The sequence below is a fragment of the Monodelphis domestica genome, chromosome 4 (assembly GCF_027887165.1).
Source record: "Monodelphis domestica isolate mMonDom1 chromosome 4, mMonDom1.pri, whole genome shotgun sequence".
NCBI classification, from domain to species: domain Eukaryota; kingdom Metazoa; phylum Chordata; class Mammalia; order Didelphimorphia; family Didelphidae; genus Monodelphis; species Monodelphis domestica.
In genome coordinates, this window is record NC_077230.1 from 179,429,509 (window position 1) to 179,442,700 (window position 13,192).

The 13,192-nt window shown below is 34.0% G+C and overlaps 1 protein-coding gene across 3 annotated transcripts in view; it reads right to left on the bottom strand.

Annotated features, from left to right (window-relative positions):
• The window catches only part of LRP2 (LDL receptor related protein 2), a 253,034-nt gene that overhangs the window by 142,075 nt on the left and 97,767 nt on the right, over positions 1-13,192 (bottom strand). For all 3 annotated transcript variants that reach the window (XM_056793983.1, XM_056793982.1, XM_056793984.1), the window contains exons 14-17: positions 11,070-11,272; positions 8,317-8,457; positions 6,161-6,364; positions 2,208-2,400 (exon numbers count right to left, since the gene is read on the bottom strand). In XM_056793983.1, the coding sequence (XP_056649961.1) occupies positions 2,208-2,400; positions 6,161-6,364; positions 8,317-8,457; positions 11,070-11,272 (741 nt within the window). The remainder of the gene's footprint in view (positions 1-2,207; positions 2,401-6,160; positions 6,365-8,316; positions 8,458-11,069; positions 11,273-13,192) is intronic.

A 13,192-nucleotide genomic window follows, 5' to 3' on the forward strand; every position in this document is an offset into this window, starting at 1 on the left:
ATTTGTATAAAAGGACTAACCCAACACACAAAAACACCATATGCTCAGTCTACCATAGCACAGGAAATCAAGTAATAATCTAGCAAGAGCAAATGGTACACCTTGAAACAAATCAGTTGGATCACAGACTTATTATTAGCTGCCTGCCAAGGAATACCAATGAGAACTTCATTAAAAAATGTTTCTCACACATACAAAGCTTTCCAATATGATACACTCTAGAAAAACTAAAAAGTTGGAAGTTTGAAGCTTACAATTTACATTAATAGAACCCAAAACTGATACCGGGCATTTTCAGGTTCAAAGTTTGGGAGGAAAATGGCAGAAAATTTAGCTGAGAGATTAAAGCAGAACTATGGTCATGAGGAATGAAATGAACAACCACAAAACCTCCTGTCTCAGAACTTTAAGATCATTCACTTTTCAGGGTAAGGTCACTGCTGCCAGGACTTCCAAATAAGAAACCTGAGTTCCTAGTTTCGTGGAGGGTTTCTAAGAGGACAGGGAAGAAAACTGCACAAGCTAAGAATGTATGGTTGTGTTGTGAATTATACCACTGTAGGGAAAAGCCATAGCAATGAGATTAAAGATGCAATGAAATATCACAGGAGGAGGAAGAACATCAGAGACAAGAGCATGAATCTCATAAGCTCATCCACTTATCAACTTTGTAATCTTTGGCAAGTCATTTAAAACTCTGTGAACCTTAGTTTCTCCATTTGTAAAATAGGGATTACTCTCCCTACCTCCTAGGTCTTGGCCAGGATCAAATAAGATAATACAAGCAAAGGGTTTTACAGATTTCAAATACGATATAAACGTAAGCTATTAGTACCAGGGACTTCACTGAAAGATGTGTTATCACTTTATGATCAGGCTTTAGAGCTAAAAGGAACCTTAAAGATAACCATCCAAAATCCTCTTCTGCTATGTGAGGTGTGTGGTAAAAGTGGAAAAGCTTGGGATTAGAAAACGAGATGAACCATAGAACTCAGCTAATAGGAAGCTAAAGTAAACATGTTTATGTCTTAAATCTGTCCCCAATCATCTATCATAATCAACGTTAAATATGCAGAAGAACCTTTTGTACCCCATTCCATCTTCCACACCCTGACCCAAAGAGACTACCTGAGAACAACACAGCTTTTATAAATAGAAATGCCCTGCCCAAGCCACATTTTTATTCTGAACAGTGACAGAGATAAACAGAGATAATAAGTCAAAAATTTTTTTCTTTTCAGCTGGCTCTTCGTAATCAAAATTAATCTAGTTGGAACTTAACTTCCTACAATATATCTTCTAGATATAAAAACTAAAAGGATTCTCAAGGCAATGAAAAATTAGAGAACTTTTCAAAACTTGGCATCACAATTTAGGTTTGTTAGCAAATTCATGGGGTGAACAAGACCTTAGTACAAAAATGAATAAAGTTCCTTACCAATAAAACTAATATTTTTAAATATTTCTCAGCCAATTTTATGAAGAGAAAATTAAAAGAATCACCAAAATAAGTAACACTTACTTGGTATGATTTTAGATCTAAGAGTCAGTCACTTATCACAAAGAAGCACTTAAGGTATATTAATCACTCTTTTCATCATACTCTTCAAAACAGAACTATATTGCTTGGAGTTAATTGTTCTGAAAACACAACTTAGCATTTTATCATGCTCAGATAAAGTAATGTAAGTCCTGAAAAGGAACATTGTAAACTGTTCTTTCTTAACTTGTCACACACTATAGAACATGTAATATTAAATACATGGAACTTTATCTGGGGTCTAAGAGATTTTTAGAAAATATAGATCCTATTGAATGAACACGCAAGTTTTCCTTAACTTTATATCAATACATTAAAGCAGGAACAGAATCTAAGCCTTTAAAGATAATTCCACTGGATATTCCTTCATTACAGAATCTACTTTACCTTGTGCTTTCTTTTGCAATTCTGACAATCATGAGGGAATAAGATGAAAATAAATTAAGAAATATAAAACTTGGAAGAATATTTGTGAGAGGTAGATAAAGTGATTAATTTCATTTATTCTTATAGAGATAAAATTAAAAGCAATTCGATTCAAAGGGAACAATCTTATATTAACAAATCAACAAACCAAATTCCCAACAGCATCATTTTTCAATGACTGTAGAACCTAGAGTACCAAGCTCTTAAAAAAGAAAATGCAAGTAGGCACCCAATCACTTACCCAATAACTGGATGGACTACTATTGATCGTGGATTGTTTAAGTTCTGGACTATTGCTCGTCTTGATTTATCTGCTAATTTCATGACACTGATACTCCTGTATCTCGGGTCTGTCCAATAAAGATTCTTGGAAATCCAATCAAAAGCTAAATCTTCAACACTCTCCACCCTGTTGGCTGTGAGAATTTCTCTTCCTAAAAGTTAAAATATGTACATAGTTTAACTTCAAGTATTTTACATATGGTTATATAAAAGCATTAACATATATTTAAAGAGTGATTCAGCAACTCATATAAAAGATATTATTTTTAAAGATTGAAATATTATAAGTATTATATAGAAATGAAAGAGAAAAATTAGAAAACCAGAAACTTGGAGGATTTTTTTTAAATCAGAGATGATGTGATTAGTTTTATATAATCTTATAGTGATAAAAATTAAGTCATTTTAATTCCAAGAAAATATATGCATGAGTAATAATGTTGAGTATGTAAATGAAGTACTAATCTGAAGCTAAGGGTTTTATATCTCAAAGGGAAATATAACTGGCAAATTTAGAATTCACACTGATTTGGTTTATCCCTACCCTCCCTCACTGAACCTTCTAGACAAGTTTTTTCATTGCAGAGGATCTGAATACTGATAACTGATTTCACCCACTTATGAACACCATTCTTAGATAGCTTTGATGAGCTGGCACTGCCCAGCACGAGTTGTAGGGGTTACCCAGAGGTATTAACTCCCAAACTTTTTGCTCAAGAGTCATCCATAGTGACAGCGCTGCCAAGTTTTCAAAAAACCAGCAAACACTCCATAACACAGATATTAGAATTAGGTTCAGGAAATGGAAAAAAAATTCTCTTTTCTTTACAACTTTTTCCGTTCTTTTTGTATTTGTTTAAAGATCTATATCAGGGAAGATACCACAGCAAGAAAATATCTAAATCTAGAAATAGACTTCTAGATTTAGATATTTTATTGCTATCTGTATCATCAGAAGAACTCACATTTTTATGAGATCTCAGATTCATTTGAGTAATTAAAAGTATATGTATCAGACAGCTAGATGGCTCAGTGGATAGAATAGAAAAAACATCTTCCTGAATTCATGTCCAGCCTCACTTAATGGCTATGTGACCCTGGGCAAGACACTTAACCCTGTTGGTCTATTGCTTCATTGTAAAATGAGCAGGAAAGGGAAATAGCAAAACATTCTAGTATCTTAGGCAATAAAACCTCAAAAGAGGTCATGAAGAATCAGACATGACCAAAAAAAGACTAACCAACAACAAAAATATGTATGTATATAATGCATATAATCTTAACATTATATCATTCCTAGTGTTTGACATTTCTGAAGAGAACTAGACAATTAGATAGGTAGAACACAGGACTAAGGAAGACCTCAGTTCAAATCCTGACTCAGTCATTTAATAGATGTGTGACCCTCATAAAGTAATTTAATTTCATCGTGCCTCAGTTTCCTCATTTGTAAAATGGAGATAATAATAGCACCAACTTCATAGGATTATGGTAAAGATCAAATGGGTTGAAAAGTGCTTTGCAAACCTCAGTTATATAAATGCTCACTAACTCTAGGATGTTTTTGACCAAAAGATGTGACTCTTAAAGAAATAATCTCTTTATTATTATTATATTGTTATTTATATATATAATATATATAACTTACTTATATATATTTTATATATAAATATATATTTATATATATTATATAATATATAATATTAATAATATTAACTATTCCAGAAGTGAAAAAATAAAAGGAGAAAATTTAAATGACATAAATGAAGAAGTCTGTTCCAATTCCTTCCTTACCCATCTTGTTGAACAGAGATAAATTGGGACCAGGAAATATATAGTTTTGTGGTATAGAAGTAACACAATCAAGAATACCAAAGTGAATAGATTCTATTTCCATTTCATGCATTTAGGTCACATAATTGAGACTGCGGACCATCTTATACCTAGTTTTAGTTCTATTACAGATTTTTGGCATACTTCGATTTCCCCAAGATTCTATCTCTTATTGGGAATACAAGATCCTTGCAGCACTCACCTATTTGAATAGTCAGTCAAAAAGCATTTATTAGATGGCTACTCTTAGCACTGGAGGTGCAAAGCTCACAGCCTAATGGATTTAAGTAATGAATGACTGGAACCAGTTTGAAAAAGAATACAAGTGCCCAATGGATGCCAAGTCAGTGTTGGGTTGGGGTTGAAGGGGCTTCTGATGTTTGATTGGGTTCTGAAATCATTGAGGGCAGGGACTGTTTTCATGTCTTTGCATTTCTGGCCCTTAATACAAGCCTTGCTTCATAAATGCAGTTGACTTGACTTGTCTTTTTTGAGTGTCTTTTATTCCAGTTTATAGTTTTCCAGGAAACAGGTAGAGTAGATTTTAAGACTATAAAGAAGGCTTTGAGACTAGGAGGTAGTGGAAATCTAGAGCCCTGATCCTTTTACATTTCACCTTGTTTAAATATTTAGAATTAAATATCCATTCTATAGATAGGATGTCCTCACTTTAGGATGCTATTTTGTATACTGAGATTCATGTTAAATTGTTTCAAGAGATTTTGCCTTGGTTTGGACATATTTTTTCATCCGTGTGGAGAACTCCAAGTGTGGAAATTCCCTCTATTGATAAATATCAGCAGCTGGTCTGAATCTCAGGACCACAAAGTTACCTGAGAAGTTAAAGTGATCTACCTAAGATCATATAGCTAATATGTGTCAGAGGCAACACCTAAAGTTCCTAACTGCAAAGCCCGCCCTCTATCCACCAAATTGTCCATGCAAGAAACTAGTAAATTGTAAACACTGTTTTCCTGTAACACCTTCCTGCTTCAGAATTCCATCAGGACTGCCTAAGCATGATAAAGCCAGTTCTCATTCTCACTCCTCTATAAAGCAGAGAAAAGGAATCACACACACACACACACACACATGCACACTTATACACTACATAGATAGTTTAAATGTACATAGTAGATACATACATATATACATTTATATACACATACATATCTGTGTGTTTGTGTATGGATATAATATGATTATCTAGATATTTGGCAAATTATCATATTTTATCATTTACAAAGTACTTTATATAGATTGTCTCATTAATCACAATAATTCTGTACATTAGACAGTAATAATTATTCTCTCCATTTTATAGATGAGAAAACTGGACATCAGAAAGGGGAAGTGGCTTACCCAACACAAAGCTAATATGTAATGTAGTGAATTCTTCAACTTTATTACTTTTTCCATCACACCATTTCTACCAGAGTATTTTGGTTGATCCCACAGTCTTGTATAATAACAATCAATAACAAAAAATATATATTGATTATCTATTTGCAAATAATTTAACTACAACTAAATGCATTTAAAACAAAAATTAGATTGAACATAATTTAATTATTATATTATGACCCAAATGATATAGATGCTAAAAAACAGAAACCTAATTGTATTTTTATATATGTATTCTTATATGTAATTCATCTTTTAATTCCAAGTTCATGGATACATTATAGTCTAAAGCATAGGTAGTCTGTTGTTTTTAAACAGAACCAAATGGAGATCTTCAAACAAGCTTGAATACAGATTAGTCTTGGTCAATTTATCCTTTTATCAATTTCGTGACCTCTACACAAGATACAAACTTTATAGTTTGATTCTTGTTTGAGATTATGATAGTCAATTATTGTCTGTACATATTTGAGCTTTCAAAATAAAGGTAAATTATTCATAGTGGGTTTTTTAAATGAGTATTGCTATTGATATTTTTCTCTTGGTCAAATTCCTATTATCAAAGATATTAAACTATTACATTTAGAAGTAACATAAAGCCTATTAACTTAGTTACTCTCCAATTCCTCCAACTAAAAAACTCCAGAGTGTTTAAAGAAATTGATCATATCCTACCTGTACCATCAATTTTTTGTTTGTAAATCATATCTTTGGTTGTATCTGAAAAAAATATAGTATCTTCCTGTGCATAAAAATCAATTCCAACAAAGTAAGAAGGACTTCCTGTCACTGGAATGATGACATCTTCCTGGGTAGAGAGATTGAATGGGATCCCACGTACTGCCAGCTGGGATGAAAAGAGTAGAAATTGCCGCACAGCTACAAAGATTAAAAAAAAAAAGTTTAGCTTTTTTAATGGTTTCTGTATTTTTAAAAAACTTCCCAAATAAAGGTATATGCATATATTGCCTTTTCCATAATTTTCATGTTGTGTGAAAACCAAATTTAATTTAAAAACAAAATAGATGTAAAGACGGAGAAAGGGAGAAAAGAATGTAGGAAACAGGATGTCGGCAGTAAAACACAACAGCATGTGGTCAAAGTATTTCAGGCATAGCTTAAAATGAATGTGATAAAGTGTTGGAAAACAAAAGAACAAAGTGGAAGGAGGAGAAAAGCAGCAAACTAGGAAGAAGACACATCTGTCCCACCTGCCATTTCTTCCTAGGAAGCCTCTATGTGAAACATCTTTTAGAAAGGGTACTCTATTACTCCTGTGCTATATGAATACAGGCATTCAAGAGTTCCATTAAATCCCAAGGTAATCTCATCAAACACTATCTGTAAAAGCTATTTCTGAGTTACATTGTTTTCTGGCTTACTTCTGTGAAGAACCCTGTGCCAAGAAGTGCACCAAGGTTTTGGGAGCAGCAGCAGCAGCAGCAGCAGCAGGAAGATAGAACAAAAAAGCAAAAAAAAAAAATACAAAACATGGCGAGGCACTGAAAAAAAAAAGCTTTTTAAACCTGAGGATAAAAAGAAGACAGCAGAAAAAAGAAAGACAAAAGAATGCTGAGCCCAGGGCAGAGACAGAGACAGAGACAGAGACAGAGGGAGAGAACATCCAGGCATCCAGGTAGATGGACAGGTATAGACAGATAGACAGATAGATAGATGATAGACAGACACACACACACACACACACACATATATGCATGCAAACATAGATGATTAAAGACATGTGCGTGTTATGAGTAGTTCGGTCTCTGATTTTAAGGACATTAAGAACATTTTTATTTTAATCCATAAATAGTTGAGACATTAACAGAGTTTTCTGAAGAGAACTAAGATGAAGCCCAGTCTTCTGTCAGGGGGAAGCAACAGGGGCTAAAAGTTTAGGGAATGAATAAAGCCAAAATCACAATAGGCAACTACAAAAGGAACCTCAAGAATGAAAATTGATACATAAGACAAAGAATTAAAGTGAAATGGTGCATGGCTTGTCTCAAAGCAGCAAAGGCTTTGATAAGTGGGATCACTCAAAAGCTTACCTGGTTTTCCAAGGGATATAATTAATTTGGTTAAGAGAAACTACTAATGTAGAGAAGAACTGCTAAGGTAAAGCTAAGATGACCAGTGGACAGAAACAACCAAACTGGAGTTTAGACTAATTGGAGGAAAGAATCACAAATTAAATCACTCAGCATTTCATTTTTTGCATAATGTGTAACAAATCTTTTTTTTTAATTCCAAGAAGTCAGTGAATTAAGAGACATAAAATGTCATCAGAAAGAACTTGAAAATTAGTAGGAAAACTAAGATGAAAATTAGAATTTGAAATACTGCAGAGTAGATAGGAGAGCCAAGAGGAATCTCCATCTTTAAATCCTACCACCAGCAGTAATTGTTATCTGGCAGCTAGCATGTATTATGTGCTATCAAGCTCTTATAAAGCAGGAGCAGCTAGGTGAACTCGGTGAATAGAGAGTCAGACCTAAAGAAATTCTGGGTTCAAGTCTGGCTTCAGACACTTCTTGACTTGACTTGACCCTCATTGCATAGCCCTTACTGTTCTTCAATGCACAATCAATGCACAGTAATGATTCTAAGAGAGTAGATAAGTGTTCTTTATTTTTAAAAAATAATATAGAACATTTTCTTTGTGCTATAGAAAAAAAAAACAAGAAAAAAGTAAACAAAGTAGGGTGAAAACTACTCCAGTCCCACTACCAGCACATGCAAGTAAAAGGCTAATTGATAGGCAGGTGAACATTGGCACATGGAACATTCTATTGTTTTGCTGAAAAGACCATCCACAGCACTTTTCTTACCAATGCAACGTCGTCCATCAACATGTAAATCAAACCCCAGGATGCATTTGCAGCGGTAGCCCAGACCATCATTATCAGTTCTGTGACTAAGGACACACACCTGGTCACAACCTCCATTGTTATTTCCACAGGGATTCCTTACTGGAAAGGGGAAAAAATAAATAGGATTAGATCTTAAGTATTTTCTTGTCATTAATGCTTTGGTTTTCATACTTTCCTTGAAAATTCAACTTGATACAATTCAACAGATAGTTATTAAATTATTTTATGTACCTATTATGAGCAAATCTCTGAGGTTGGAGCTAGGGATATAGTGAATGAGCAAAACATTCTCTGCCTCATTTAAACTCATCTTTAAAACTTAATTTCAAAAGATTCTTTGTTCTATCCTTCTAAGGTGAAGCTAGAATTTTCTCTCTTTCCATTTCCACACCTAAATGGGAGCCTTGACTTTGAAATGGCACATCTGATTTTTTTAACAAACATAACACAATTACACATCCAAATTAACACTGTCCCCCTTCAAGTTAGGAGGTAATATCTCAGCAGGTATTACACCATTTTTCCAACAACTCTTTACCACTATGCCAAATTGTTTTGAAATGTTTACTTAAGAATTCTTCGCTTTTAAGACATGTGGTGCTTTCTCCTGAATCTCCTCTGTGGCAGCAAATCTTTTTCAGTGGGTGAACTTGCCTTGTGAAGATATTCACGAGTCATTCAGATCCAAGTTTGATAAATGAAATAGTCAACCTGACTCATAGCATTTAAAGTTAAAAACAATGCGCTGCTGAAGATTAATAATTGCTTTCTCTCTTAGCAGTAGGTAGGTGGAGCAAGTGAATGGAACTCTGGGTCTGGAATCAAGAAGCTTGAATTCAAACCCAGCCTCAAAAACATACTAGTTGTGTGACCCTGGGCAAATCACTTAATCTCAGCCTCAGTTTCCTCAATTTTAAAATGGGAATAATAATAACTGCACCTACCTCATGGGCTTCTTATGAAAACCAAATGAGATATTTGAAGTTTTTATTGCAGTACCTGGCATATAGGAAGTGTTTAATAAATGCTTGTTCCCTTTCCTTGTGAAGCTCTGAAGGAATTCCAAACAGTAGCTTCAGAAAGGTTTTAAACAGGGGCAGCATCACTGTAAAAAGAAATGGCATCTAGAGGCAACTAAGTAGCTCCATAGATTGAGAACCAGGTCCAGAGATGGGAGGTCCTGGATCCAAATCTGACCTCAGACACTTCCCAGCTGTGTGACCCTGGGCAAGTCACTTACCCTACATTGCCTACCCCTTAGCACTCTTCTGCTTTGGAACCAATATTTGCTATTGATTCTAAAAGAGAAGGTAAGGGTTTGGTTTTTTTTTTTTAATGTACATGGTCTCCCACATGACCTTTTTCAGTGATAATTTCAAGTGTCTAAGTTCCTGTATTTTCCCTTTTAAAAAAATCTATTCTGTTCTATCTTCTCGAGTTCTTTTTAACTCAATTAAGAAAAAAAAAATTGGAGCAGCTGCAGGACTCAGTGGATAGAGCCAGGTCTAGGGACAGGATGTTCTGGGTTCAAATCTGGACTCAGACACTTCCTAGCTGTGTGACCCTGAACGAGTTACTTAACATCAATTGCCTAGTCCTTACTGCTCTTCTGTTTTGGAACCAATATTCAGAATTGATTCTGAGATGGAAGGTAAGGGTTTTAAATTTTTATTTAATTTTTTATTAATTAATTATTATTTTATTTTAATTATTTTTAATTAAATTAAATAATTAATTAATAATTAATAATTAAAATAAATATTAATAATATTAAATTAAAAAAACAAATTTAAAGCTTTCTCTAAATCATCACTGACATCATTAAAAGTCCATTTCATTTTAATAACAATATTTAAGCCATAAACAAAATAGAAAAGAAAAAATATAGCAAATATATGCTAGAAGCTGAACTAAAAACATTGTAACCTAGGCAAGGCCTACTGGAAGTAATTTTCCCATATACAATATCCCATTTCTTATCTCTGTGCCTTTGCACAAACCTGGAATATGCTCCCTCCAAACCTATCTCACACAATCTTTATTTTCACAATTCAAATCAAGGGCCATCTCCTAAAGGAAGTCTATCCTGATTGTTTCTTCTTTCCTCCTTTTCTCCCCAATTGCTAGTGTCCTTCTCCTGCCCAGTGAAAATTTATTTGGTATTATTATCTATTTGGTATATATTTATATATTTTCTTTCTGTGTTCCTTCTGCTCACATCTTTAGAATATAACCTTCTTAAGGGTAGAGGCTAGGCTTTTTTTGTTGTTGTTTCTATCCCCCTGGCAGCTAACACAGTGACTAGAACATAGTAAGAACTTTGAATGAGTAATAAATAGAACCAGCATTTTAAAAAACCTAGAATTCCAGTTTTCCTTGTAAAATAAAAAGGGAAAGTCAAAAATAGCAGATACTCTATGCCTAGAGGTCTATTGATAAAGCATTGAAGAGGTACCATATTTAATCGAGGAAAGATTCTAGCTTACACATTAGCTTCTCTTAGAATGTTCATTCATCATTACCACTGTTGTCTTCACATTCCAAAGGCAATAATTAAGATACTTTCTTTTGGTCTCTAGGTCACCTCATGTTATAAGCATCATCAAATCACAGAGTATCATTTGCCACAAAATTCCATAACCTTACAATGAACCTTTTTTTAAAACTATTTCCAATAACAAGTATTTCTTTCCATTACTTTTTAGTCTTACCATAGGGTTGCCTAAGAGCATGGTAAATGGTCACTCCATAGGGCCTCAGAGAAGACTGGTAGATAATTTGTGGGTTGGATTCTGAAAATTTATTGGCCTTCATCACCGCCAACCTTGTCCAATCCGTAAAAAACACATTGTGTTCAAACAGGCTGATTCCATAGGGATGAGGAATTATCGATCCCCCATGAGCTATCGTCTTCCTGTTATAAAAGATACAACACATATTTATTTATTCTTTAAAGGTGGATTAAGTTCAATTTGACTCAAAGAAAGGCAAGTAATTTGTTCATTTCTATATACAGAAAGTATATGGAATGAGTAGCAGCTAAATACTGGCTCAAAAGAGTCTATATGTTAGATTTTATTTGCTTTTACATATATGGAACTCAAGAAGCTCTTTACAGATATTGTCTTCTTTGAATCTGATGATAACTACATAAGGTAGATTGAGTCCATACTACTATCTTTGTTTTATAGCTAAGGAAGGTTAAATGATATGACCAATTCCCAAGGCTAATGAGTAAATAAACTATGAACTCAGGTCCTTTTCCCACTTTGTTGCCTGATCTATGTATGTCATGCATTTCCATAAATGGAGTCATATTCTCCTCTGGCACCAATGGTTATCCTCCTTAAACTGTTGTTATCACTGTTGAGCATAAAATGAATCAAGGGAAACAAATGGCCAGCCCTTGGATGAAGAGATAACACATCCAGCATAAACAAGGTAAGAGAAAACTGGAAGATAAAAGTGATTTTTTAAATACCTATAGCTAATTGAGATTTTAAGAGAAAAAAACCTGGATTGTTTCACTAGCCAGGAAGGATGTCTTGATATTATCCAAAGTTGATGTGGATAACATGAAAAAGTATAATCAAGGAACTACTAAGTTGTTAAGAAGCTTAAATTAATATAAAAGGCAACCAAAGTAGGGAGATCAAAACTATCTACACATATAAGATTTTCGCAGTTCATTTAATGAACAATTCATTGGTTTGACTTTTTAATGAACTAAAAGATTACTTAAAAGTATGGGTTAATTCAGTTATTTAGACATTAAAATCAATGGAACACAGAATTATAAAAAAGGCATGACAAGGATTATATTAAAATGGAAAGAAGAGGTTTGGATTTGGTGGGGAGGAGAACCAAGGTTCAAATTCTGACTCTGTGCTTAACATAGCTGGACTTCCTAACTCTCTGAGTTTCAGTTTCCTAATCTGTAAAAAGAGGGGGTTAAACCAACTCACTTTCTAAGCTCCCTTTTTCATCACTGTTTCTAGGAATTGAGGCTGTATGAGAAAAACAAGCTAGATGGAAACCTCTGTGGGTACAAAATATCAACCCTAAGAATCTGTTGGTTTCCTAAGACCAGTCCTAAATTAGGAACTGGGAAAAACATAGGGACACTGAGAAACATGCAAAAGACGATTGTTTTCATTTGTATTTTGGCCAAGCAGAAAGGATTTGGAGACAAATGAATTAAACCAGGAAAATTTTTAAAGATAACAGATAAGGAAGAACTTTAAGAAAAAAACTGAGCTGAAGACATCCTTGGGAACAACAACAACAACCACAAAAAACCCTCAGTCTGTAGTTAAAGTGACAGGGTAATATTTTTAGAAGGGCATATTCAGAACAAATGACTGTAATCCTGTTTAGGAAGTTTCTGTGTGAATGAGAAAGACATTTCCTGTCTCAGTCAAATTTCTGACTTCTCAGAGCTACCCACTGGCAGTGCAAAGGGAAATAAGTATAATTTTAGCCTTACTGGTGACCTTAAGAACTACTTTGGTGTTACTTCCCAGTCAGAATACCATTCACAGCCTAGCAAAAGCACATCAGACTTTAATTTTGTGTTTTCCAAATCCTTTAACCTTGGAACAAAATCTTTATGTAATATGCACAATGGTGAAAACAGCTAGATGATAAATGAATACAGAAGCTGTTCTTTTAGTGTGTTAGATCATACTGCTAGAGGTCAATTAGAATTCTGAAAACTGTCCTTGCAAACATTAATTTCAAAAGGGGATAGAGTAGATATTGTGTTCTTTCTAAGGTGCAAAAGAAGGAAAAAATCAATTTTTCAAAAAAGCAATAGAAAGGAATGTTGGTCAGC